This window comes from Trichosurus vulpecula, chromosome 3 (assembly GCF_011100635.1).
Source record: "Trichosurus vulpecula isolate mTriVul1 chromosome 3, mTriVul1.pri, whole genome shotgun sequence".
NCBI lineage: Eukaryota > Metazoa > Chordata > Mammalia > Diprotodontia > Phalangeridae > Trichosurus > Trichosurus vulpecula.
In genome coordinates this window covers 40,677,365-40,700,202 of record NC_050575.1, presented here as the reverse complement: position 1 = coordinate 40,700,202, position 22,838 = coordinate 40,677,365, and the positions used below count along the sequence as shown (strand labels likewise).

At 37.7% G+C, this 22,838-nt stretch overlaps 1 protein-coding gene across 6 annotated transcripts in view; it reads right to left on the bottom strand.

Moving 5' to 3' along the window:
* The window catches only part of RALGAPA1 (Ral GTPase activating protein catalytic subunit alpha 1), a 339,477-nt gene that overhangs the window by 277,810 nt on the left and 38,829 nt on the right, over positions 1-22,838 (bottom strand). For all 6 annotated transcript variants that reach the window (XM_036751008.1, XM_036751009.1, XM_036751011.1 and 3 more), the window contains exons 8-10: positions 18,153-18,291; positions 16,863-17,071; positions 3,083-3,322 (exon numbers count right to left, since the gene is read on the bottom strand). In XM_036751008.1, the coding sequence (XP_036606903.1) occupies positions 3,083-3,322; positions 16,863-17,071; positions 18,153-18,291 (588 nt within the window). The remainder of the gene's footprint in view (positions 1-3,082; positions 3,323-16,862; positions 17,072-18,152; positions 18,292-22,838) is intronic.

Sequence of the window (22,838 nt, the reverse complement as noted above, 5' to 3'; positions counted from 1 at the left end):
AAGCAGCTAACACTTCAACTGAACTGGTAAAAGGAGTGCATGCACATGCGCGTGTACACACACACACACACACTCTCTCTCTCTCTCTCTCTCTCTCTCTCTCTCTCTCTCTCTCTCTCCCCCCCAGGGTAGAGAAATAAATTTTACTCAACAGAAAAATAGGAAGGAAAGGGGAGAAGGGGAATTAGAGAGAAAGTAGATCAAGGGATGAATCAGTCCTAAGCAAAACAAATTCTAAGGCCACATAAAAATAATTATAGCTTTTTTAAGGTGGCAAAGAATGGGAATCCGAGAGGATACCCATAAACTGGGGAATAGCTAAACAAGTTAATGTAGATAAAGGTGATAGAATACCACAGTGCTATAAGAAATGATGAGGGAGATAGGTTTCAAAGAAAACCTGCAAAGACTTATATGAAATGATGGAGAGTGAAGTGAACAGCACCAGCAGAAAAACTCATACAACGATACCAATATTATGAGGACAAAAAACTTTGAAAGAATTAGGAATTCTGGGAGCAGCTAGGTGGTACAGTGAGTAGAGCACCAGCCCTGGAGTCAGGAGGACCTGAGTTTCAACTCCAGCCTTAAACACCTGACACATGTACTAGCTGTGGGACCTTGGGCAAGTCATTGAACCCCAATTGCCCTGCCTTCCCTCCTCCAAAAATAAAAAAATTAGGAATTCTGATCAGTATAATAACCAACAATGATTCTAAAGAACTAATGAAACTTGATAACTATCTCTTGATTAAAGAAGTAAAGGACTCAATATGCAAATGAGATATGTGTATTTCTTTGGGTATGGACAAAACAGAAATTTGTTTTGCTTGACTATACATGTTTGTTAAAGAGGTTTTCGTTTTCTTTTTGTTTTGGGGGGAGGGCTGAGGTGGAGGAAGGGAAAAATTTTTGTTGATAAAAAAAATTTTTAAATGATCTAAAAGCTAGTAAGATAACAAATAATACAATATTACAATAAATAGTAAGTTATGAGTGACCTTTTAAAATACTATAGATTATAAATAAGAGAAATTTGCATAAAAACTCTTAATTACAAAAGATGACAGATGACATCCTGTCAGATTGTCAAATATCACAAAATAACAATTACAAGAGGTTAAGTGGGCACAACTACACTGGCACACTGCTGGTAAAACTTTGAATGTGTTCAATTCAGAGATTAGCACACTGCTAGGCATAGAGTAGACACTTAACAAATGTGTGCTGATTGAATGATATAAGGATTAGTAGAAGGAAGGGGTAGAGAGGCAGGGGTATTTAGTCTGGAGATGAGAAAGTTCAGGGAGAACATAATTCTTGTCTTCAGGTATGTGAAGGGCTGTGATGTTAAAGAGTGGTTAAACTTATTCTTTCTGAACCTAAAGTATAGAACTAATAGTAAGGGGTAGAATTTTCATGATGCAAATTTAGACTCGATATCAAGAAAAAGTTAGCGATCAGAGCTATGCACAAGTGGAACAGAAGGTATTGGGGGGGAAGGTTGTGTGAAAGGGAGGTGCATAGAGTAGTGGACTGCCTCTCCAGAGACCTTCAAAAAAAAGATGCATGACCACTTATTGATCTATGATAGTAGGACTGTTTTTTTTTCAGCTACTAGCTGCATCAGATTTCTATTAAGGACCGTATCCAATTACAAAATTCTATGATTCTGTGACATAACAAATGTCACTAAGTATCTGAAAAGCCACAGTGTAGAAAAAGGAGTTTGACTTGTTTTATTTGGCTCTGGAGGGGCAGAACTAGGAGACAATAATGAAAGTTGTAAAGAGGCAAGATTTCGAATTGATGTAAGGAAAACTGCCCAACAATGAGAGCTGTTTAAAATTGGACTGACCTGCCCTGTCTTCCCTTCTGCCTCAGTCTTAGAAGAGCTTTAAGAAAAGGGCAGGTGTTCACTTTGGGAGCATATTCCAGTGAACATTCTTTCTTAACTATCATGTGGACTGGATGGCTGTTCAAGTTCCTTTCTACTTTGAAACTCTGTGATTCTATAATCTCAGGGAACAAAATTCTACAGAAGAATAGGTAAAGAAGGTCTGAGGACTTCATAAGAAATTGTGAAGACACAATGAGAAGCAACTCTTAGGATTAAAGGAGGGGTTATGTGGAGAGATCAATGAATAGACAGAGGGAACTTACCAAACATCTTTGATTTTAAAAGACACATGAAAGATGGAAGCAAGGACATGAAACAGAGAATGAATACGAAAGTGAGGCATGGTCCTAGACGAGCTCTATGTCAGAGCAATAATGCTCAGAACAAGTTGAGGCTCTTAAAGAAAGGAAAGAAGAAGAACAAAAAGAAGATTTCAAAGTTATGATGGGGTAAAGAGGATGATCAGAGAAATGGTCATGGATGATGGAGAAAATGTGGAATTCCTCAATCTCTTATTTTGTTTCTGTATTTTCTACAAAGAAGAATGCTTTTTAAGCTAAAAGTAATGAAACAAAAATGGCTAAAGGGAGTTGATAATCAAGCCAAGCAGGAAACAGTACCAGAACAACTACCTGCACTTATGAGTTCAAGTCACTAGGCACAATTAAATTATCCATCCGGGAAAGAACTGGTAGATCTTCTTGCAGAGCAAAGAACAGGAGATGACAAAAGAAATAACAAGACCATTATCCGAAATATTAATACTCAATCAACTGGAATTTTTTTTGTAACCTGTAACCTCAATTACCTTCCAGCATCAGATAATAAGGCATTGCTTTAACTTGTTAAGCAAATAGTGGGTTTTGGTAGAGTCTAAAACCTAAAGTAGAAATATTTTTAATGAAGCAGAAAAGGAAGGTTTTTTTTTTAATTAAGAAAATAAATGAAAAATTACAACAAAATGTACCTGAAAAAATAAATATTATAGGTAAATATTTGAAGCATATATATAACCTTTTATTTGATGAAGTATACTTTTAAAGAACTGAAAAAAAAATTTAAAAAACAAACCAATTCAAAGAATAATCCATAAACTGACTTTAATAGCTAAAAATTAGTGAATATTTTAAATATCAGTCAAAGCGTATGCTCTCAAAATTAGAAAGAACAAGATACATTTACCTGTCGAAAGATCTCTGTGACAAAATTAACATGGCTTCTTTTAGAAGAAAAGACTTTTCGTACTATTTCAATGTCTGTAAGATGCTCTTCATCAATACTACAGAGACTAGATGAACTTGGTTCTCGCTCTGTAAGGGTACTTGTATTAGAATGGGACTGTTCTGGCTCTGCAGTTTTTTCTGTTCTATCAGAAGTGTCATTTTTGTTTTCTTCTCTAGAAGCCAAACCAGCAGCTGCCCTCTAAAATAAAAAAATTGAAAAAGAAAAGCATATTTGTTAATTTAATTCAATAGACATTTTAATTAAAAAAAAACAATTGTGGTTAAGTCTCCTTTGCGTGAGAAAACAAGAGTTCTTGTCCTCAAGGAACTAACATTCTTCTGGAAGAAACAATTTAAGTTTACTTACCTGAGTACAGCATAATTTGAAGGAGGGAGAATGAACAAATTAGAGGGATCAGGAAAAACTTCCTAAAGGAAGCAGCACCTGATACCTCATTAGTGGAGAAATGAACTGGTCCAACCATTCCAGAAAACAATTTGGAACTCTGCCCAAAAGGCTATAAAATTGTGCACACCCTTCGACCCAGCAATACCACACTAGGTTTGTATCCCAAAGAGATCAAAGAAAAAGGAAAAGGACTTCTATGTACAAAAATACTTGCAGTAGCTTTTTCTGTGGTGGCAAAGCATTGGAAATTGAGGGAACTAGGGAATGGCTGAACAAGTTGTGGTATGATTGTGACAGAATATTATTGTGCTATGAGAAATGATGAAGGAGGATGGTTTCAGAAAAATCTAGGAAGACTGATATGAATGTGTGAAAAGTGAAGTGAGCAGAACCAGGAGAACACTGTACACAGAAACAGCAAAACTGTAACAATGATCAATTGTGAAAGATTTAATTACTCTAATCAATACAATGACCCATGACAATTCCAAAGAACTCATGATGACAAAGGTTGTCAAAAATTTTGAGAGAGGTCAAGAAGATTGGGGACTGAGGAAAAGGTCATTTGATTTAGCTTTTGTAAACTTGGAAAAAACAGTTTCAGTGGAATTGTAGGTTGGCTAAGAAGCCAGACTGTGAGGAGTTCAGAGGTGAGTTGGTGGAAAAGTAGAGGCAGCAAGTATGGATGGACTATTTTCTAGGAGTCTGGGTAAGAAAGTGAGGTAGTTAGCTGAGAAAAGGATTTCTATTTCTACTTCTGTGGGAGATGGAACTAGAGGGAAAAATTGAAGACAAATAAAAAGGAAAGTATGTTAGTAATTTTGAGACAGGTTTGAAGTAGTGAAGTAGGTTAGAATTTGAATGTGAGGAGAAATTTGAGAAAATCTGCAGAATAATCTTCAGGCCTAGAAACAGATACATTTGGTTTCTATATCTGGGTTAAAAGAGGAGCAGGATCATTGACAATTAAAGAGGATATAAAAGGATTAAGGATGATAAAGAAAGATTAGGGAGTATAGCCTGAACAAATGGACTCAAGAAGGAGGAGAAAGTAGCCAGCAAGACAAAATAATGTAAGTGAACAATAGGAGGGTGAAGGCAATTGATAAAGGGAACTGGAAGATGGGGGAGATTGGTGAAATGTATGGGAGAAAGATGCAAGGAAGAAAGAATGGGTAGTGTTGTGGCTGTGGATTTGTGGAGAAAGCAGAAAAGAGTCTGAGTGGGAAAATTAATTGGCTTCATCCTAAAATTGTTCTTTCTTTGTCTTGTCTTGCCAATTACCTTCTTCTTATCCTTCATCAGGTTCTACTTCCTAATTTTCCTTTATCCTCCTTAATCCTTTTATATGCTTTTTGTCAGTGAGCTTGGTTCTCAGATGATAAAACTAGATGAAGAATATCAAGGTTGATCCTAGAGAAGAAAGTGAAAAGACTCTTGGGACAAGAAAGGGAAGACCATAGGCCAAGGTTGTGTTTTCCTCACAGCTGCCCAGTGAAGGCAAGAGATGAAGAAAAAAAAATCAATTGATTGGTGAAGTGAATGGCAAACTAAGATGGTGGTATCTAAGAACAAGATATGGATTTCTGGCTGACAGCATACAACAAAGAACTGACAGGTGCCTGACCAGAGATGGAATACACTTAAGGACGATAAAACAGATGTCTTGAAAATCTAATCAAAATGACTTTTAATCTAAAAAAGAAGGGAAACAGAGAAAGACTGTGTGTGTGTGTGTGTGTGCGTGTGTGTGCACACGCACACACACATTTATCCCAAGTTAGATGCCATGGAGACTAGCTACAAAGAAGGAAGGAGAATAGTAGCTGACACCCATAAATTTACAGAATACAAAATCCAAGAAAGAAGATAATACTAAAACCCATGGCCAAAAACACGACCAAAATTTAGGCAATAAAGAAGATAAATCTGAAGTATTAATACAAAGTGAAAAAATCTGACCTAACATATCACTGCAATTTGGAAAAATGAAACTAAAGACTATGGATCTAGTTGGGTGTACCTTATTCGAAATAAAGAGAACAAGTAAAAGGAGGGAGAGAGTAGCACTGCATAGTCAGAAGTTACACTCATGTGAAGGAATTCAGGAACCAAATGAGAGAGTATGATGGAGAATATTTGGGTGAACGCCAAAGGAGGGATAAATAGAGGTGATTTTGTCTCTGAAGTTTACTACAGACTACATAGACAGAAAGAAGTGCTAGATGAGGTGAAACATTAGCAGGTGAGGACAGAAGTAGGATATAGAATAGGGCTTCAATTCTTCAGATAACTGCAGGAGCTCTAGATCTACAGAATGCCAGCTTCTTACCTTACCTTAGTAGTAACTTCTTCCTTCAAAAGGTGGAGGAAACAAGGGAAAGTTTAATTCAAGAGAATAAGGAGAAACAAGTTATTTTGGTGGAAATGATAAGAAGATTGGGAGTCCAGTGACTGCTCCACCCTGTAGACTATGATAGACACAGAAAGAATTCTAGGCATAGTCTGTCATGTACCTTAGGATTTTGGGAAAGCAGATTTCAAAGGGTTCAGAGAAAAGGGACACTGCAAAGAATGACCTTTTCATTGAGGAGTCTGAATCATCAGTACACAAAGGTACTAGCATTTGTAACTGTTCAACTACTGTCAGTGATATTGGAAAGATCACAGAGAAAGACAAATGTCCTGATTTTCAAAAAACTGAAGAGAACAGAGTCTGCATATTATGAGATGGCAAGTCTGACTTTGATTCCTGGGAAGATTCTAGAAGAGGGTCATTAAAGGGATGGTTGGCAAGTGACTACAAGCAGTGACTACAAAGAGTCAGCATGGCTTTATCAAAAAATAGCTCATACCCAGTAACAAAGCATGCTACACAGCATTTTCCTGACACAGACAGACTAAGGCTGTAGATAAATTTTTTTGGACACAGTGAAAGTGGGAGTTTTTTTAATTAACTTTGCATATTTGTTGGTAAGAATCATGTGTATGAAGAAAAACAGTTATTTATTTACTGACATAAAAGCACAGAACAGAGCAAAGGGGAATCAAGAACACTGCAATGGGAATCAAGAGGCACAAATTTAGTTCCTAATCGACTTGTAGTTAGGTAACTTTAACTTATAAAGTCTGAATAGGGAAAATTCTTTAACCCTTCTCTAAACAGTTTCTTCATCTATAAAATATGAAAGGGCAGAAATTACAAGGACTCTAAGGCAGGGGTGGGGAACCTGCAGCCTCGAGGCCACATGTGGCCCTCTAGATCCTCAAGTGCAAACCTCTGACTGGATCCAAACTTCATAAAACCTTGGTTTTTGACAGAAAAAATCCTTTTATTAAGGGAATTTATTCTGTGAAGTTTGGATTCTGTCAAAGGGCCCACATTTGAGGAGAGAGGACCACATGCAGTCCTCTAGCTGCAGGTTCCCCACCCCTGTTCTAAGGAATCCTTCGAGATCTAACATTTCATGATTCTAAGTCAATCAAACTCTTTGGGCAGCTGAGTGACAATATTTAAATATTTTCCCTATATTACACCTACCTGGTGATATCTGGGATCATAGTTTGAGTTGAAGCACTCCAGTGAAAGATTGCTACTTGAGAAAACAGAACGAGAATGGAGGAAGGTAATTTTTCTTAACATACTGAACTCCCATTCTGACAGCAATGTCCACTGGAACCTCAACTGTAACACTGGAATAATAGGTCAAAACACACACTAGTGACAAATAATTTTTATTATTTCTGGGAAGCAAAATATTTAATTTATAATTAAATGTTATCATAGGTCTGACTCAGGCCAGCCTCCTGATAGTTTCTGATACTGATAGGTGTGATACTGGCATGACATGAGACACTCATAGTCCTTTGAGAGTCAACAAAAGGAAGGTTACTTAACCATCACAGAGGAAGGACATTTAACAAGGATATTCAGTGAGGACACGCCTCCTGATTCAGCAGAGCACAAACTTCCCAGTTCAAGTTCAGAGAGGGAGCCAGAGCTCTATGTAGCTTTTTGTCATTCAAATGAATGAGAAACCAAATCAAGGACCTGAGCTAGTACCCAGAGCTAATTATATTCTTGAAGTTTCACTATCTCATAAAGAAATGAAGTAGCCTAACCAGAATGGACTAAGGCTTTGGGAAAAGCTAGCTCAGCCTAGGAGGCAGTGCCTTAAGGAAATATCATTCCTATCACAAATTTATGAGGATATAAACAGTGCCCTCAGGGTTAAGAAATTGCTTTTTCAGTACTTTGTGAAGCTCCTAGTTTACTCTATAACCTGAAGGTGCCCTAAAGTCTTTTCCCCCTTATCTTGAACCTGTACCAAAAGAATTGTTTTTGTGTCCCCTATCCTGTGTTCCCTGTCCTTTAATTTTTAACCTGTATCCTCCTGCACTGTCCTTAAATCCTTGAACCATAAAGAGTTTCTTTTGTTTCCTTCATCCTGTCCTGTCTTTAATCTTGAACCTCCATAAAAATCTCTAAAACTACATTATCATTCTGGAACCTCTATGTAAGCATAACTCCCCCAAATATCAGAGTCTCACTTAGCTTTGTTGCTAGGAGACCTGTACTGCTTTTGTGACAATAAAACTCCCCACTGGTTAGGGGAAAATCGTCTAAGTGAATTCTTTCACACCTGAACCAGCGCTCCCAACTCTAAACCCCAACATTTTGGTGCCAAAACTGGTGACTCCAAACACCAACTGGACTCCAATGATGTTCTCCTAACCACTGGGATAACAGTTAAGTGCCCTTTTCTTTGTTCTCTTCCCCAGACCTTTTCTGCTCCCACTGTCTCCCTAGCAGCGAGACCCCTGGAGTGCCCAGACACTGTCAGCGGCGTCTGAAGCTCCACTGACCCCTGGGCAGTCAGTTGGACTGATGACCCTCCTATAAGAGGATGCCCTTATGCTGGGTCAGCCACATTTTTTTCTTTCCCTTCTGTACGATCAGTGAGTGGATACTAGGAGACTGTTAAGGATGGGACAGAACCAGTCTACTAGGATGCCTATTATGGCAGTGGAAGAAATGCAGGGGGGAGGGGATCTTAAGAAAATGCACCTAGTGTTCCTGACCTCAATGTAGTCTAGAAAAGCAATTTGTGAAGGGGATTTCTAAACAAGACAAGCTTAGTAAGAAATTGGACTCTAAAACTTAAAGAACCTATGTTGTTCCTTCCCCTCCCCTGTGGAATGTTAGGAAAGGCAGACAAGTGGGCCACTGAGCCTGGTTTTCTTCAAGGGTCCCTGCACCCTGATTTCAGGGTTTCTGTGCCCTGGGTTGTTCCCCTCCCCTGTGGGAGGCAGGCCTTTGCACCTGGGAAAACTGCCTAGGTGTAAGCCTCCCCTCTCTCCCTATCCATTTCTCCCCCCTGCCCCATGGGATATGCATTTTCTAGTCTGACAGATCTCAAAGGTAAAACAGACAACGAACTTCAGCCCTTCTCCAGCCAAGACTGGAAGGTATGTGAACCTCCCCTCTCTCCCTACCCCTTTCTCACCCTGCAATTGGGGTCACTCTCCAAGCACCTAGGAAGGTTTGGAGGTGCTTTTTGGGCCTGACCTCTCTGGTCCCCAGAGCAGACAGTTACAAGGCTATCTCACACTGGGCCTGACACTCTCAGGCTCTCAGTCCAGGAGGTCCTGGGCAGACATTCCAAAGTCCTATCTGGAAGGTAAGACCAATTCTCTCAATTCTCTCATCACTAGGGAATTGGGAAAACTGCAAGTACTTCCTTCCCTCTATACCCCAAGATGCCCTGTCCTCATGCCCATGACTGCAGGATCCCCCTTCTCTTCTGGCCTCCTGGCCACCAGATCCTCGAAGTTGGACTCAGCAAGACTTCCGTGATAGTTGCCCCTCAGTTAGCAAAGAAAAACTTGAGATTCTTCTTCCTGTAGTCCTGGCTCTGATCAGGCCATGAAAATTTTGCACAGCTAAAAAGGTCTCAGCAAATTCTGGAGGTACTGTGATTTATCATTAAGGAGTTTTGAAACAACCTCCTTATAATCTCATCACTCCCTTCTCCCACTCCCTTCCCTTGAGTCAAGAGGATATCAGTATGACTGCAAACAGCCCTAGAGGTTTTCTATTCACTGCTCTCATCCCAGATCAGATGAAGAAAAGAGTTTCACCCTTTCCCCCACCTACAAATTCACCTTCCCCCACCTGGCAAAAGGAAGGAGGGGAAGGGGCAGCAGCTAAAGCCTGGACATCTCATCCAGGTTCAGCACACAGCCACAGCCAAGGAGAGAGAATGAAAGGGGATGGGTCAAGGTAAAGAAGTCTGCCAGTCAGCATCTGCACCTGATAAGAGAGCCCATCCTTCTATCAATAATTTTATATGATCTGGAAGTGAAATTGATGTCACCTGAAGTTTATTATTTGTGTTACAGTTAAAGAATTTGGCTATGGCTTATGAAAATTCTAAGATTGCTGGTTATGTTTTAATGCTAAAACCTAAAGCTGGTAATTGATTACACTGTGTGTGTGTGTGTGTGTGTGTGTGTGTTGGCAAACAAAATGGGCTCTTAGCAATCAGTTCAACCAAGTGCCCTTGAAGAGTTTGGCCTTTGTTTCCTTGATTAGATTGGGAGTCCTGGGTGACCTCCTTGCCTCAGGGGAAGGCCTAGTTTACATGGGTATGAGTGGCATGTTTGGGACATCAGAGGCTTTTAGACCACGTGGGTTTAAGTCGCATCTTTGTGACGATTTTGGATCACGTGGGTGAGTCCCATTTGTGACTGACCCTTGACCTGAAAAAGATATAAAACCAGGGGTTGGCTTTCTCATTTTTGGAGCTCTTACCCACAGCCATGGTGGCGCTCGTGACTCTGGGCCAGCCCTTGTTATGAGCTCCCAGGCTGAACTTAGATGTTGCCAACTACGAATTGTATTTGGTCTGTCTGTTGATGTTTGTAATTTGTTTGTATTTGCTCTGAAGTTCAGGTTGCTGGCTTTTTCCCCTGAACTAAGTGAATGGTATTTGTATGCTGAATTAAAGTAAGCTTGTTAACCCCTTAACGTTGCTTTCCTTAGTAAAGCAGATCAAAAGAACCTGGGCTTTGGCAGCATTCTTGTTGCTGGGCTTGTGTTGGTCTTTCACCCCCACAACAGCTGCGTGCGTGCGTGCTTGTGGGGGGGGGGGGAAGGAGGGTTCTGCCCATTCAGAGCAGTCCTCAGGGCTAGTCAAAAACACAGCCCATAGCAGCTCTAAGGGTATATGAGGTGGATAAGGCAGCCCCATCCTCCTTAATTTTATAAGCTTGTCAAAGAGCTTGTTTGGGTTATGCAGTTGCTAAACAAGGAACTTGGCTTCCTGAGAATTTACAAGTATACAGAAATGATCTCTAGTGGCTTTTGCATGAGGACCAGTTTCAATTTGAGATGTAAGTCCTGGTAACATTTTTGATTAGTCAAACTTCCCATCTGACTAAAAGCTCTTGGGATTACAACAAATTGTATTTTGAGTTGTCTGATGGATTATAAAAATCCATCCATAATCAACAGTCAATAATCCACCATCTGAGAGAAATGGCACAAACTACCCAGAGAGAATGTGACTGTTACAGGTGGAGGTCTATATCTGGAAAAGCTGAGAGGTCAATCCTAGCTTCAGCCTAGGATGGGATCCTTCTGGCTCAGTTTCCCTACTGTGTTCCTGTGAAAAGGAATGTTTATCACCTGACTAGTTCTGAGTCTGGCCATGAAACGGAATTGATACTGCGTGGTTGGAAAACTGTAATGTTTTATCTAATCATGTCTTTGCTTTTTGTTTTTATGGCAAAATTTCTGTAATTGAAGCAAGTGCTCACTAAAAGATGTGATGCTCAATGCAACTATGTGAAATCTTGCTGTTTTGAATCTGAATGTGTAGTCGTCCCATATTCCAAACAAATGGGTAAATTACTACACCTGCATAGTCATGAGAAAGATTAAATCCCTAGAATAGAACATTCTTTCTGAATGATATGGGAATAATGAGACAAAGGCAAAAGAGGTTTGTGAAACAAAGGTACAAACACAATGTTGAATCATTATCCCATGGTCTAAGACTCGGATACGTTTTAGCTACTGTAATAAAGTACACGTTTACGACTTGAGCTATTCAGTCTAAGATAATATTCCTTTTTATATTCTGAACAACTTAGTAAATGGATATTTGGCCCAGTTATCTGCCTGACACTAGATATATGTCTGTATGGAATAAGGTCCTTATGTGTTTCAAAATGTTTTAAGAATAATTGGGTGTTGGTACAAGTGATTGAGGAACCTAGGTGTTATTCTATTAGTTACTGAAACCAGATCAGAAACATTGTCAATTTCTGGTACTGGAATCTCTAAGTGACACTGCCTTGTCAACTGCCTTGTCTTATTTTATTTACTACTCATTCAACTAGGAAACTTCCTTTCTTATGATATGGAGTTGGGTTTGTTCTAAAGTATATTCAAACCTTATTATTCCTCTGTGAGTCAATCAGAAGTTTGCTTCTGATTCCATGATCATGTGTCTGCTAGCTTTAAGGTAATAAAACAAAATGAATTTATATATCACCTAGCCTATTTGCCTCCTTTAGCCAAACTTTCAGTTGGACAGGTGTAGTGGCAATTTAGATTTGAAGATCTTTCCCACCTATTAATAGGCCGTGTGACCTGCTTGTATCACAGGAAGACTAAGTCACATGTGGTGGGAGGAGCTTCCTGACAGGAAAAGGAAGTTATGTCACAGGAAGTGCTGAGAGACAAAAAGAAAGAGCTCTTATGGCTGCTAATGGCCATTGTGATAGTTAGAGCTGAACAGACTGACTTAGCTGTACCATGAGTTTGTTTTTGGGAAGACCACAGTAGGAGGTCGGAGAGGTTTTAGGATGGCCAGGCTCCATGTTGTGATATTATGTACTGAATGCTTTACTGCTCTGAGAGATTGGGTAGATGGCTTGTGGGATCTGGTTCTCTGGTGTCTGAACAAATGGTTTACCTCTTCTACCTTCTATACTTTGCGATACAGAACCACATAAGCATTTGACAGTTATCATCTACATTGTTATTATTGCCCTACTGATATATTTGGCATCAAGAACAGGGTCACAAGGTATATGATCTTTATTTACAGATAGAAGGACTTTAGAGGAAGAAATGGCTATCCCAGGATGGGAGGATGTAACTTATCGCTCCTTAGTAAGGGAATGATCCAAAGGTACTAGTTTGTGCGAGGACTGGAAACTGAAGCTACAGAGGGGAGAACCTAGAGATTTGGAATGATGTCTCAGAGAAGTTACTGTTGAGCTGGGAACAGAAGTGCCAACAGCGATCTCTAGAGGAGGTTGGATTTCACTCATGGCCTATCGTATTATTTAGGAAAGCGGGGCACAGACTATTATGAGATTGAACTCAGATAGTTACTGAAATGCTTGCTAACTCAAATGAGAATACTTTTTCTATGCCACAGCAAGATGGAGAATCTCAGGTAGTAGAACAACAGATTGTTCCAGAATCTACTAACTTTCTGTAAATTCAGCTAGAAGTCAGAGAAAGCCAAGAAGGTCGAGAGTGCACCTCAGTTCAGCCCAGGTCAAGCCTAGCAGGCAGTCTGGTTACCATGGTAACATGGGGAGAGAATCTAGACAGAAGGATACAACGTCAGAAGCTGATGATACTTTGTGGTATGATGCTATGCCTGAGCCACAGAATGTTACAGTATCATACCAGACTTCTCAGCCAGAAGTGCACCCCATACAGCTACGGAGGCAAGAAACGCAAGATAACAGTACTGTGTTCATGGAGATGTTGGAAGATTTTACCCAGGAAGAAATCACAGATATGTTGAGTAGGTTCACCCAGAGCACGGGAGAATTGTTAATATCTTGGATGGTGAGAATTACTGATGAAGGAAGGGGCTGCAGGAGCGTCTGTAGATACTGTGGATTGTATGAGATTCATAAGAATTCTTTTATACAGCAAGTTTTTAGGGATTATAATTTGCAAGGAGGTAACCAAACAACCAATTTGTTGGCTTTGGCTTTAGCAAACTGTAAAAGCCAGCATCCTGCTGATACCATGTGGCCTGCTGTAGATAGAACCTGGTATTCAATTAGGGATTGTATGAGAAAGTTAAAGGAGGAGATAATGGAGACTGCTATTATGATAGGGAATGCCTAAGTTTATCATGAAACTCCTTTGGGAGTCTCTCATAGGAATCTGATAGTTAAAACAGCACCCCGCCACTTACAAACATGTAATTCTGGCTTTGTTAATTGAAGAAGTAGGGAACCCTCTTTCAGAAGTGCTGGATGAGATTTCACAGTTAAGTGACTTAGGAGACTGGGGAAGAGGTAAGTTTCCTCAGGAAAGAAAGGTATATAGCCAACGGATTCAACATACAAGAAATAGAATGACAATGAAAGAAATGTTTACTGCTCTATTGAAAGCAGGGGTAGATTTTAGAAGAATAGATAGTATTCCAACTAATGAACTATACAAAATATACTGAGATAAGGGGCTTAATAGCAGACAGATTAGAGAAGAACTGCTCCTACAAATCCTACAGATCTTGAACCCTTGCATCCAAGTGAGTCATACCTTTAAAGAGACTAGGGAATAGGCTGAGCCCCAGCTCAGATTAAAGAAACCCACAGACAGGATTACAGACCCCATATTCATCTGACTATATATTGGAAGAATGGATCAAATACTGTAACCAGGGAATTGATAGACACTGGGGCAGAGGCCAGCCTGATATATGGAAACACTGACAAATATAAGCATGGAACTCCTGTTACCATCACAGGACTAGGAGGGGCTGAAATATCAGCCAAACAAGTGAAACTGATGATGAAAATTGGACAATTGCCTAAGAAAGAATATACTGTGGTTATTGTACCCATTCCTGAATACACCATTGGATATATTGAAAGGTATGACTCTGAATTTGCCTGAAGGGACATATCAACTTGCAGGAAGGAAGATAGGAATTAATAGTTTTAGTGGGAAAAATAAAAATGGACCTAATCACTTTACCTGAACCTTCTAAAGTTAATTACTTTGAAGCAGGATCATGTGCCAGGTGGGCAAGATGAAATTGCCAGTACTACAAAGGAATATGTTGAAGCAGGAGTGTTAGTCCCTACAACTACTTGATGGAATAATCCTGTATGGCCAGCAAGAAAGTGAGATGGAACATAGTGAATGAGAGTGGATTACAGACAATTGAATAAAGTGACTCCACCCTTGTATGCTGCTGTTCCAGATACTGTTACCTTGATAGAAAGGATCTAGAAACATGATGGGACTTGGAACACAGTTATTGATTTGGCCAATGCTTTCTTTACGATCCCAACAGACACTAAACAATGGGACCAGTTTGCTTTCATGTGGCAGGGCCGACAATATACTTTTACTCGATTGCCACGAGGATATCTGCATAGCCCAACTATTTGTCATAGGATTGTAGCTGAACATTTGGAGGAACCGAAGTCACCTGGTGTACAGCTTATTCACTACACAGATGATATTTTGATACAGGGAGAAAATGTAAAAGAAGTGGAGAAGAATCTGATACTTTTACCTTTTACATTGGTGGGCACGAGATCAAGGTATTAGTATCTCTTATTCAATGTTAAAGCAAGTAGCAGAGGAATGTCATATATGTCAATTGGAAAAGGAATGAACTGTTCCTCAGGTGGTAACTGGGGAAATAGCAAGGGGAAAAGTTCCAGCCCAGATTTGGCAAATAAGATTATATTGGACCACTACTCCAAGATAAAGGATGCAAATTTATGTGTACTTGTGTTGACACTTATTCAGTTGTACTAGTGGCTTGTCCTTAAAAGAATGCAACCCAGAAAAACACCTGTAAAACTCTAGATATCATAAGTCTATATTACGGAACCCCAATGCAGATTCAAAGTGACAGTGGGTCACATTTCAAAGGTAATAAGATGAAGAGATATTGTGTATTGAACAATACAGAATGGATATATCATATTCCATATTATCCACAAGCATCTGGATTGATAGAATGAATGGACTGTTAAAAGAACAATTAAGAAAGTGAAGTTCTAATAATTCATATCAACATTGGAAGGGCAATTTGTTCACTGCTTTATGTAATTTGAATAATAGATCACTAGAAGTACACCTCTAGCCAGAATGATGACCTTGAATCTGCAAATTAGAGAACAACAAACACATAAGATCCAAAATATTGAGTAGTGGACTGTGAGGGAAGATGTCCCACCACCATATCTAGGAATTCCTGGTTTGGCAGGATACGATTTACACTGTTTAGAGGACTTTTGGTGGATAGAAAAGAGATAAGAAAAATCTCTACTGGGATATGTATGAGATTCCCTAAGAATCATTTTGGACGGGTATTACCTAAACCAGGATTAGCAACTCAAAGAATACATGTATTGGCTGTAGTGATAGTTTCTAGTTATCAAGGAGAAATTAGTGTGACACTCCAAAATTTGGATGAAGAACCTATACAGTTGTGGAAAAATGACAGAATAGTTCAAATGATTATTATTCCTTGTGAAACAATACCCCCTGTGAAAACTGACCCTCCTTCCAAAATAACTATCAGAGGAAAGGAAGGATTTGGTTCTACTGATAGAATAAAATTGGGAGCTAAAGGATGGATAAAACAGAAGCTGTGGACGATGTTCCAAAGGCTGCAGAAATTATAGCACATGGGAAAGACAATACTGTAACAGTAGTTTATCCAGGAGAAAATAATTATGAAACTGTATCCTTGACTCATGTATTCTATCGCGAATGAGGCTATGATAGTATCTTTGTTTCTTTTGGCTTTTGTCTATTAAATTTGTTTGTGAGATTTGTTTCCTGCAGGTTTAGTACCACCTACCTGCAGATGCCTGATCACTTAAGCCAGATGTCACTCTCTGATGTGTTCAGATGTCACTTCTGGACCTGTCCATGACTGTGATGCTTCATCCCTGGACCTGGTGTCAACCAAGTTCCAGATGCCAGCTTGCCAAAAAACTGACCTCTCAAATAGGACTCAATCTCTTGGGAGCCGGGAGAGCTCTATGTACAGTTTCAGCCGGAAGAAGCTGAGGAGGATGAGACCTTCGCCCTTTACCCCAAGATTTTGAGCCCCATTTGTTCTAGGAGGGAATGGTGACATTGTATACTTTGTGATACAAAACCACAAAGGCATTTTGACAATTATCATCTATATTATTATTATTGCCTTACTGATACAACAGCAGAAAATCATCTAAGTGAATTCTTTCACACCTGAACCAGCTCTACCAACTCTAAACCTTATCAAAATGTTTTGAAAAATGATACACTTGTTACCTGAATATTCTTTGGCAAGATTTCACCTTCTATTCCAGGAATTTGAGGTCCTGTATGAGGTTTTGGCTCAAGCCAGAAAGAAACCAGCCAACGAATGACTATAACACGAGCCTTGAGGAAAGGCTCCTTTGTGCAACAGATTGTTTCATTGGTTTCAACATCCTTCTTTATCATTATATAATGTGGCTTTGGTCTCATCTGTGGGATATCTATTCAAAAGAAATGAAGAAAAGATTAGACTAAAGTATGAAAGGACCTTAGTACAAATAAGCCTAAACATTCACATGTCTGTTACAGTGTAATTTTAGAGCTACTTCACTGGGCTTAGTAAATAAGTTTCTGTGTAACTACAATCAGGTAGATATCAGCATGAAACCCCAAAGAGGGCACATTATAACTCCTCAGTACACATAGAAATATATCTATTCACAGTCAGATTTCTATTACAAGTACAAAGAATTCTTAGGGCAATGTTAAACCCAACTGTCAACTCAAGCCAAAAAAGGGCTAACAATAACACAAATAAAAATGTAGCTCGACTTGTACTAAATGAACAAAATTTAAAGAACAGTGAGACATATTTGTGAGTCATCTCATCCAAAATATAATTCGTACTCCTTGTTTATCCAATTTGGCTAAAACAAAGCTAATAGTTCAAATGGTTTTAAACAATTCCAAATGGCTTCCCAAATATGTGGACTGGAAGTTAGCAAGAGAAACACAGGATTATGTCACATACAATGGACACTTTTAATAATTGTTAAGGTGCGAATAGTCCATTAGACATAGTCAAATGCAAAACTGCAGATCCAATTTAAGTCACCTCCGAATTTTGAATACTTTTAGTTCACATCCTTTGGAATTAAATAGATTTTTGTAATAATCTTATTTTAACATGAATCAGGCTAGAACACCAAAATAAAATTTTATTAAAATCACAAATAAATCAAGGGGTTTCAGTCTCCTTATTTGTAAACTATTGGTGGAAGAGTACTAGATGACCACTGGTCACTTTCTCTAAAGCTATGATCCTATGATCTTATTTTCAAATTGAATGAGCCCTTAAGACAATTAAAAACTCTTCTTCATGACAATTTCATCACTGATGAAGTCAAGATAAGTCAGTCAAACTATTTAAAATGTCCATTACAAATCAAAGTATCATCTCTATCAATTATTTCTTTACACAAACATTTGTATTTCCATGAGTTTTCTGAAAGTAATACACTTTATTTTTGTACTGTGAGATTTTGTGTTCTTAGATTTTAGAAAACTCTCAAGTATGCATACCAAGTGCAGGGTGATATAAGGTGTTCTCCTTGCAGATGTTTGGGAAAATATAAGGCAAGTAGTATTTTTTAAAGTGTGAAAACAAGAAGGAAAATCCCTTTTCCTGGTTTTCTTTGTTCTTCCATTCCAAACTCTTTACCTTAAAAAAAAAAAGGTATCTAAATGAAATTTCAATACACATATATCAATATGATAGAATCTGATGGTCTAAATCACTTTTCCTCAAAATTACAGTTTAAAGTTTGATTGAAAAAAAATTAAAGAAAAATAGGCATCTAAGTGTGAGTTTTACAACTGTTTCTAACATACAATGTTAATAACTATTAAACATAGGACTGCAATTCTAATTTTCATCTTCTCTTCATGTATAAGAAAAGACTGGTCACTGGGAGATCATTTAAAAAAAGAATGATAATGCAAATATTTTGAGCTGAAATTTATCTTCATACTTTTTATGGGAAAAGAAAATATACAAATTAAATGAAAATTTTAAAAATGTTTAGTGAACATCAAACGTTTATTACTTAAGCACAACAGAGATAAATTATTATTTTCTATTATATTAATAACCCATTATTAATCAGGATCCAGGCTTTTTATTTTTTCATTCAGAGACAAGCCCCTGTAGGTCAGCCAGCCAAGTCTCTGAAAGACAACGGGACAGATGAGATTGCCCAAATCCTCAGGGAACCTGCTGGTCAGGACCCCAACCAACTAGGAGACCTTACTTCTATTTAGAGTGTAAACAGAATCTAATCTAAGCAAATTCTGGCCCCAAAGCATTAAGCCCAAATCCTTGTAAACTACACTGGAGTTTAGGGTAACCCAGGCTCATGAAGTAGAAAACCAACAACTAGATGGTCTGAGTGGTGATGAACTCCTTTGACCAGATTGCTAGAAACCAGTGAATCTAGAGATCAATCCACAGTCTTAGCAGGAGCAGCTGAAGACTTTTAGACCACCCCCTCATTTAAATGTCTACCAATCAGGGTTGATTTCTCCTGTCAGGGGCATTCCCTCTCAAAAAAATATTTAAAGCATTCAATATCTCCATTAGGTATCTTTGGTTATAGAAATAAACCACGGACTATTGATTTATTATTAACTATCCTAATTTCAAATTGTTTATTAATTACCCAGAAACTCTCTCAGGCCTTTCATTCTGTCTCACCACTTTAACAGAAAAAAATTATATTTAAATAAGTTTAAATTGTTGAAGTATTCATAAAATTCCTTAAGACAAAGAGTATGGCTCATCTTTCTACCAATCTTGGTCAGCAGTGAAACTATGTACATCACAAACTAGGCAGCAGGGAAGGAATTAGTCGATAAATGACTGAAGATAAGAGAGCCTAGGTGGTGACAGTCTGTAGGATGATATCAAAGATACATGTAAAGGGACATGTCTTGGCAAGGAGAAGAGCTACTTCTTCATAGTATTTGGGGGAAGTGAAAAGGTAGGGTTGAGGCAGACATGAATGAGGGAGACGAGAGCTGGAATTGGGAGAAATGAACCCATCTTTAGCATTTAAGGGTTCGTATCACAGGGATAGGGAAAGTAAAAAAAAGTAGGATTATGCTAAACGTGGGAGAATAAGTTCAGGCAGCCAGGCTGCATAGCAGTGAGATTTGCTAATAAAGCCAGGTTATTAGAAGCCTCAAGGTTGATCCCTGGGTTTCAGTACAGCCATTAATGAGGTAGCATGCCCCTAAAGTCTTACAAGAAGGCAGCCATCTAGATCAATTCTAGCCCTCTTCATTTCCCACCTAGACTTCTGCACTAGTCTCCAAATTGATCTCCTTCAAATCTTTCCCCACTCCCATCCATCCTCCAGAGCTGCCAAAATTATTTTCTAGTAGTGCTCAAGTCTAACAATGTCACTCACTCTTTTCAATAAACTCTAGCAGCTACCTATTTATTACCTTCTAGAATCAAATATAAATTCCTCTGGTTCCTATTTATACATTAGCATTTCAGTAGGCAGATGTGGATATAATCTGGCCCCTTTCTAGAGCTCTTACATATTAATCTCTTCCACACATTTTAGACTCTAGCCACATAGCCCTACTTCCTCTGATTCCTCAGATATGATGCACCATGTCCCATCTCCAAACCTCTGCACCGGCTATCCTCAAGCCGGAATGCTCTCCCTCCTCATCTTCACTCCTTAACATTCCAGGTTTCTTTCAGGATTCTACTCAAAAGCCACCTTCTACAGGAAGCTTTTTCCAGTCCCCCTCAGCTAGTGCCTCCTCCCTAAGATTACCTTCCACTCACTCTGTATATCTCTTTTATGTACATATTGTGACCCTCATGACAATGTAAGCTCCTTGAAGGCAAGGGCTGAATTTGCTTTTTACTTGTATCTCTAATGCTTAGCAACAGCAACTGGTAACCTAGTATTTAATAAATGCCTTTTGATTCTTTTCTATCTGTTTATTCTTATAATTTCATTTTCATTTCTTATATAACTAGAATTCTAAAACCATGCCAAGTAACAGTGACAATAAACACCCTTGCTTTACCTCTAGTTTTAATGGAAAAGCTTGTTTGTTACGAATAATGTTAACTCTTAGTTTTAGATAACATTTACCATATTAAAGAAATAAGCATGCTTTGTAGTATTTTTAATATAAATGACACACATCTATTTTGTTAAAGGCTTTTTCTGCATCTATTGTTGTAATTATGTTTTAAGTTCCTTTTATCAATATAATCCATTATAGTTTTTCTAACAGAACCAATATACTTTTGGCATAATTAAACTAGTTATCATGATTTTAAAAATATATTGCTATAACTTGTTTGCAATTATATTAACTAATAATTGTGCATTAATATTCATTATTAGTAGCCTGTAAGCTTTCTCTCTGTTATCCTTCCCCCTGGTTTGGGTATTTGTCAATTTTTCTATAAATGTTTTACAGAATTTGCTTAGAAATTCATCTGGACCCATAGGTTGATCTTTTTTTGGGTGGGCATAAGAGGAGGAGGTTCTTATATGGCTTATTCAATTTCTTTTTCTGAGATAAGATTATTTATATTCCCAATTTCATGTTCTGTTCATCTGAATATTTTCTATTTTTGTTAATATTCAGCCATTTTATTTAAGCTTTTGGCTTTGTTGGCATATAATTGGATATAAAGTATCCGGTAATTCCCTTCCCCCTTGTTTATCTGTACTAAATTTACCCCTTTTTTGTTTTGTTTCTTTTTTCTCGTGTTTCTTTCCATTGGTTATAATTCTTCTTTACAACATGACTAATGTGACAATATGAATAAATTTACTCCTTTTTACTTGTTGTTTTAGTGATTTGGTTTTCTCTTTTAAACTCAAATTAACTAATGGAGTATTTACCAGTTTTAAAAGCTCTCCATTTTATATTATGTGTCATTTCAACAAGTAGTTTGTGGGTTTGTTTTATTTGCTTTGAATCATATGGCTTCTTTGATTTTCAGAATTCTTATTTTTGTGTTTATATGGGATTGCTAATTTGTTACCATTGGAGTCTTTTTTTTAGTTGTATGTTCAATTAATTGACCTCTATTTCTTTCTTTTGATGATATAAGAGAAATATTTGATGATACAAGAGAAATATTTTTCTCTAAAATCTGATTTGGTTCCATACCATAAGTTCTAATATGTTATTTCATAATTTTTAAACATTATTTTTATTTCTGTAATTTGTTGCTCAATCCACTTATTCCTTAGAATTACTTTTTCCTGGTTTCCACATAAGCATTTTAAATCTTTCTTCGGATTTCAATTATTAGTCAAAATCTTTACTGCACACTGTAGACTATAAAGACGTATTTAATATTTCCGTCCTTCAGCATTGTAAGTTCACATGGCCAATGTTTGAAAAAGTATCATTCAAAGTCAAAAAACAACCTTACTCTTTATGATTCAAAAATTGCCAAAGGCCTAATTTTTCTAAGATTTTCCTTACATTACTACTTTCTTCTTTTTCTAATTTTTCTGTTAGGTTTATCTAGGTCTGAAAAGGGGCATATTGAAATCCCCAACTATCACTGTTTTTTTTTTTGTCTAACTATCCCTATGGACTGATTAGCTTCTACTTAGCACTTAAGGACTATACCATTGGGTACATATTTTTGTTATTTAAAGACTTTAAAACACTGACCAAAGCAGTGACTTCAAAAAATTGTTAATGAAATATGCTTCTTTAGACAAACAGGTGAAAGATTAGAGATGTAAAATAAGGCATACATTTTCAGACAATTGTTTTGCCTAATTATATGTATGTGCAGTAAAAGAGAACTTTTAACAAGAATGGTGGGAGGTAGATATAAATGTGAAAAAAAAATCAGGACATCAATAAAATATTTTTCTAATGCACAGAAGAAATCAAAAGTATAGAAAGGGATACAAAGCCATTTTGTTGCTATACTGTTAAATTTAATACATATATATTTAAATAAACTATATATAGCAGTTTAGTTTCTTACAGAAATTTTGTTCTTAATACATTTATGGTTTTGATTAATTTTAAGTTCATGATAAAAAATTGTAATTTAGAAGGTGACAATTACATTGTATATGATATCTTTATGTGTAATGCAATTTCCTTACCTTTTCTTAACCACAGATTTTACTGATGTATTCTCTAGGCTCATGACTGTTACTATACTTTTTGCATTCAAATAGGTCACAACAGATTCTA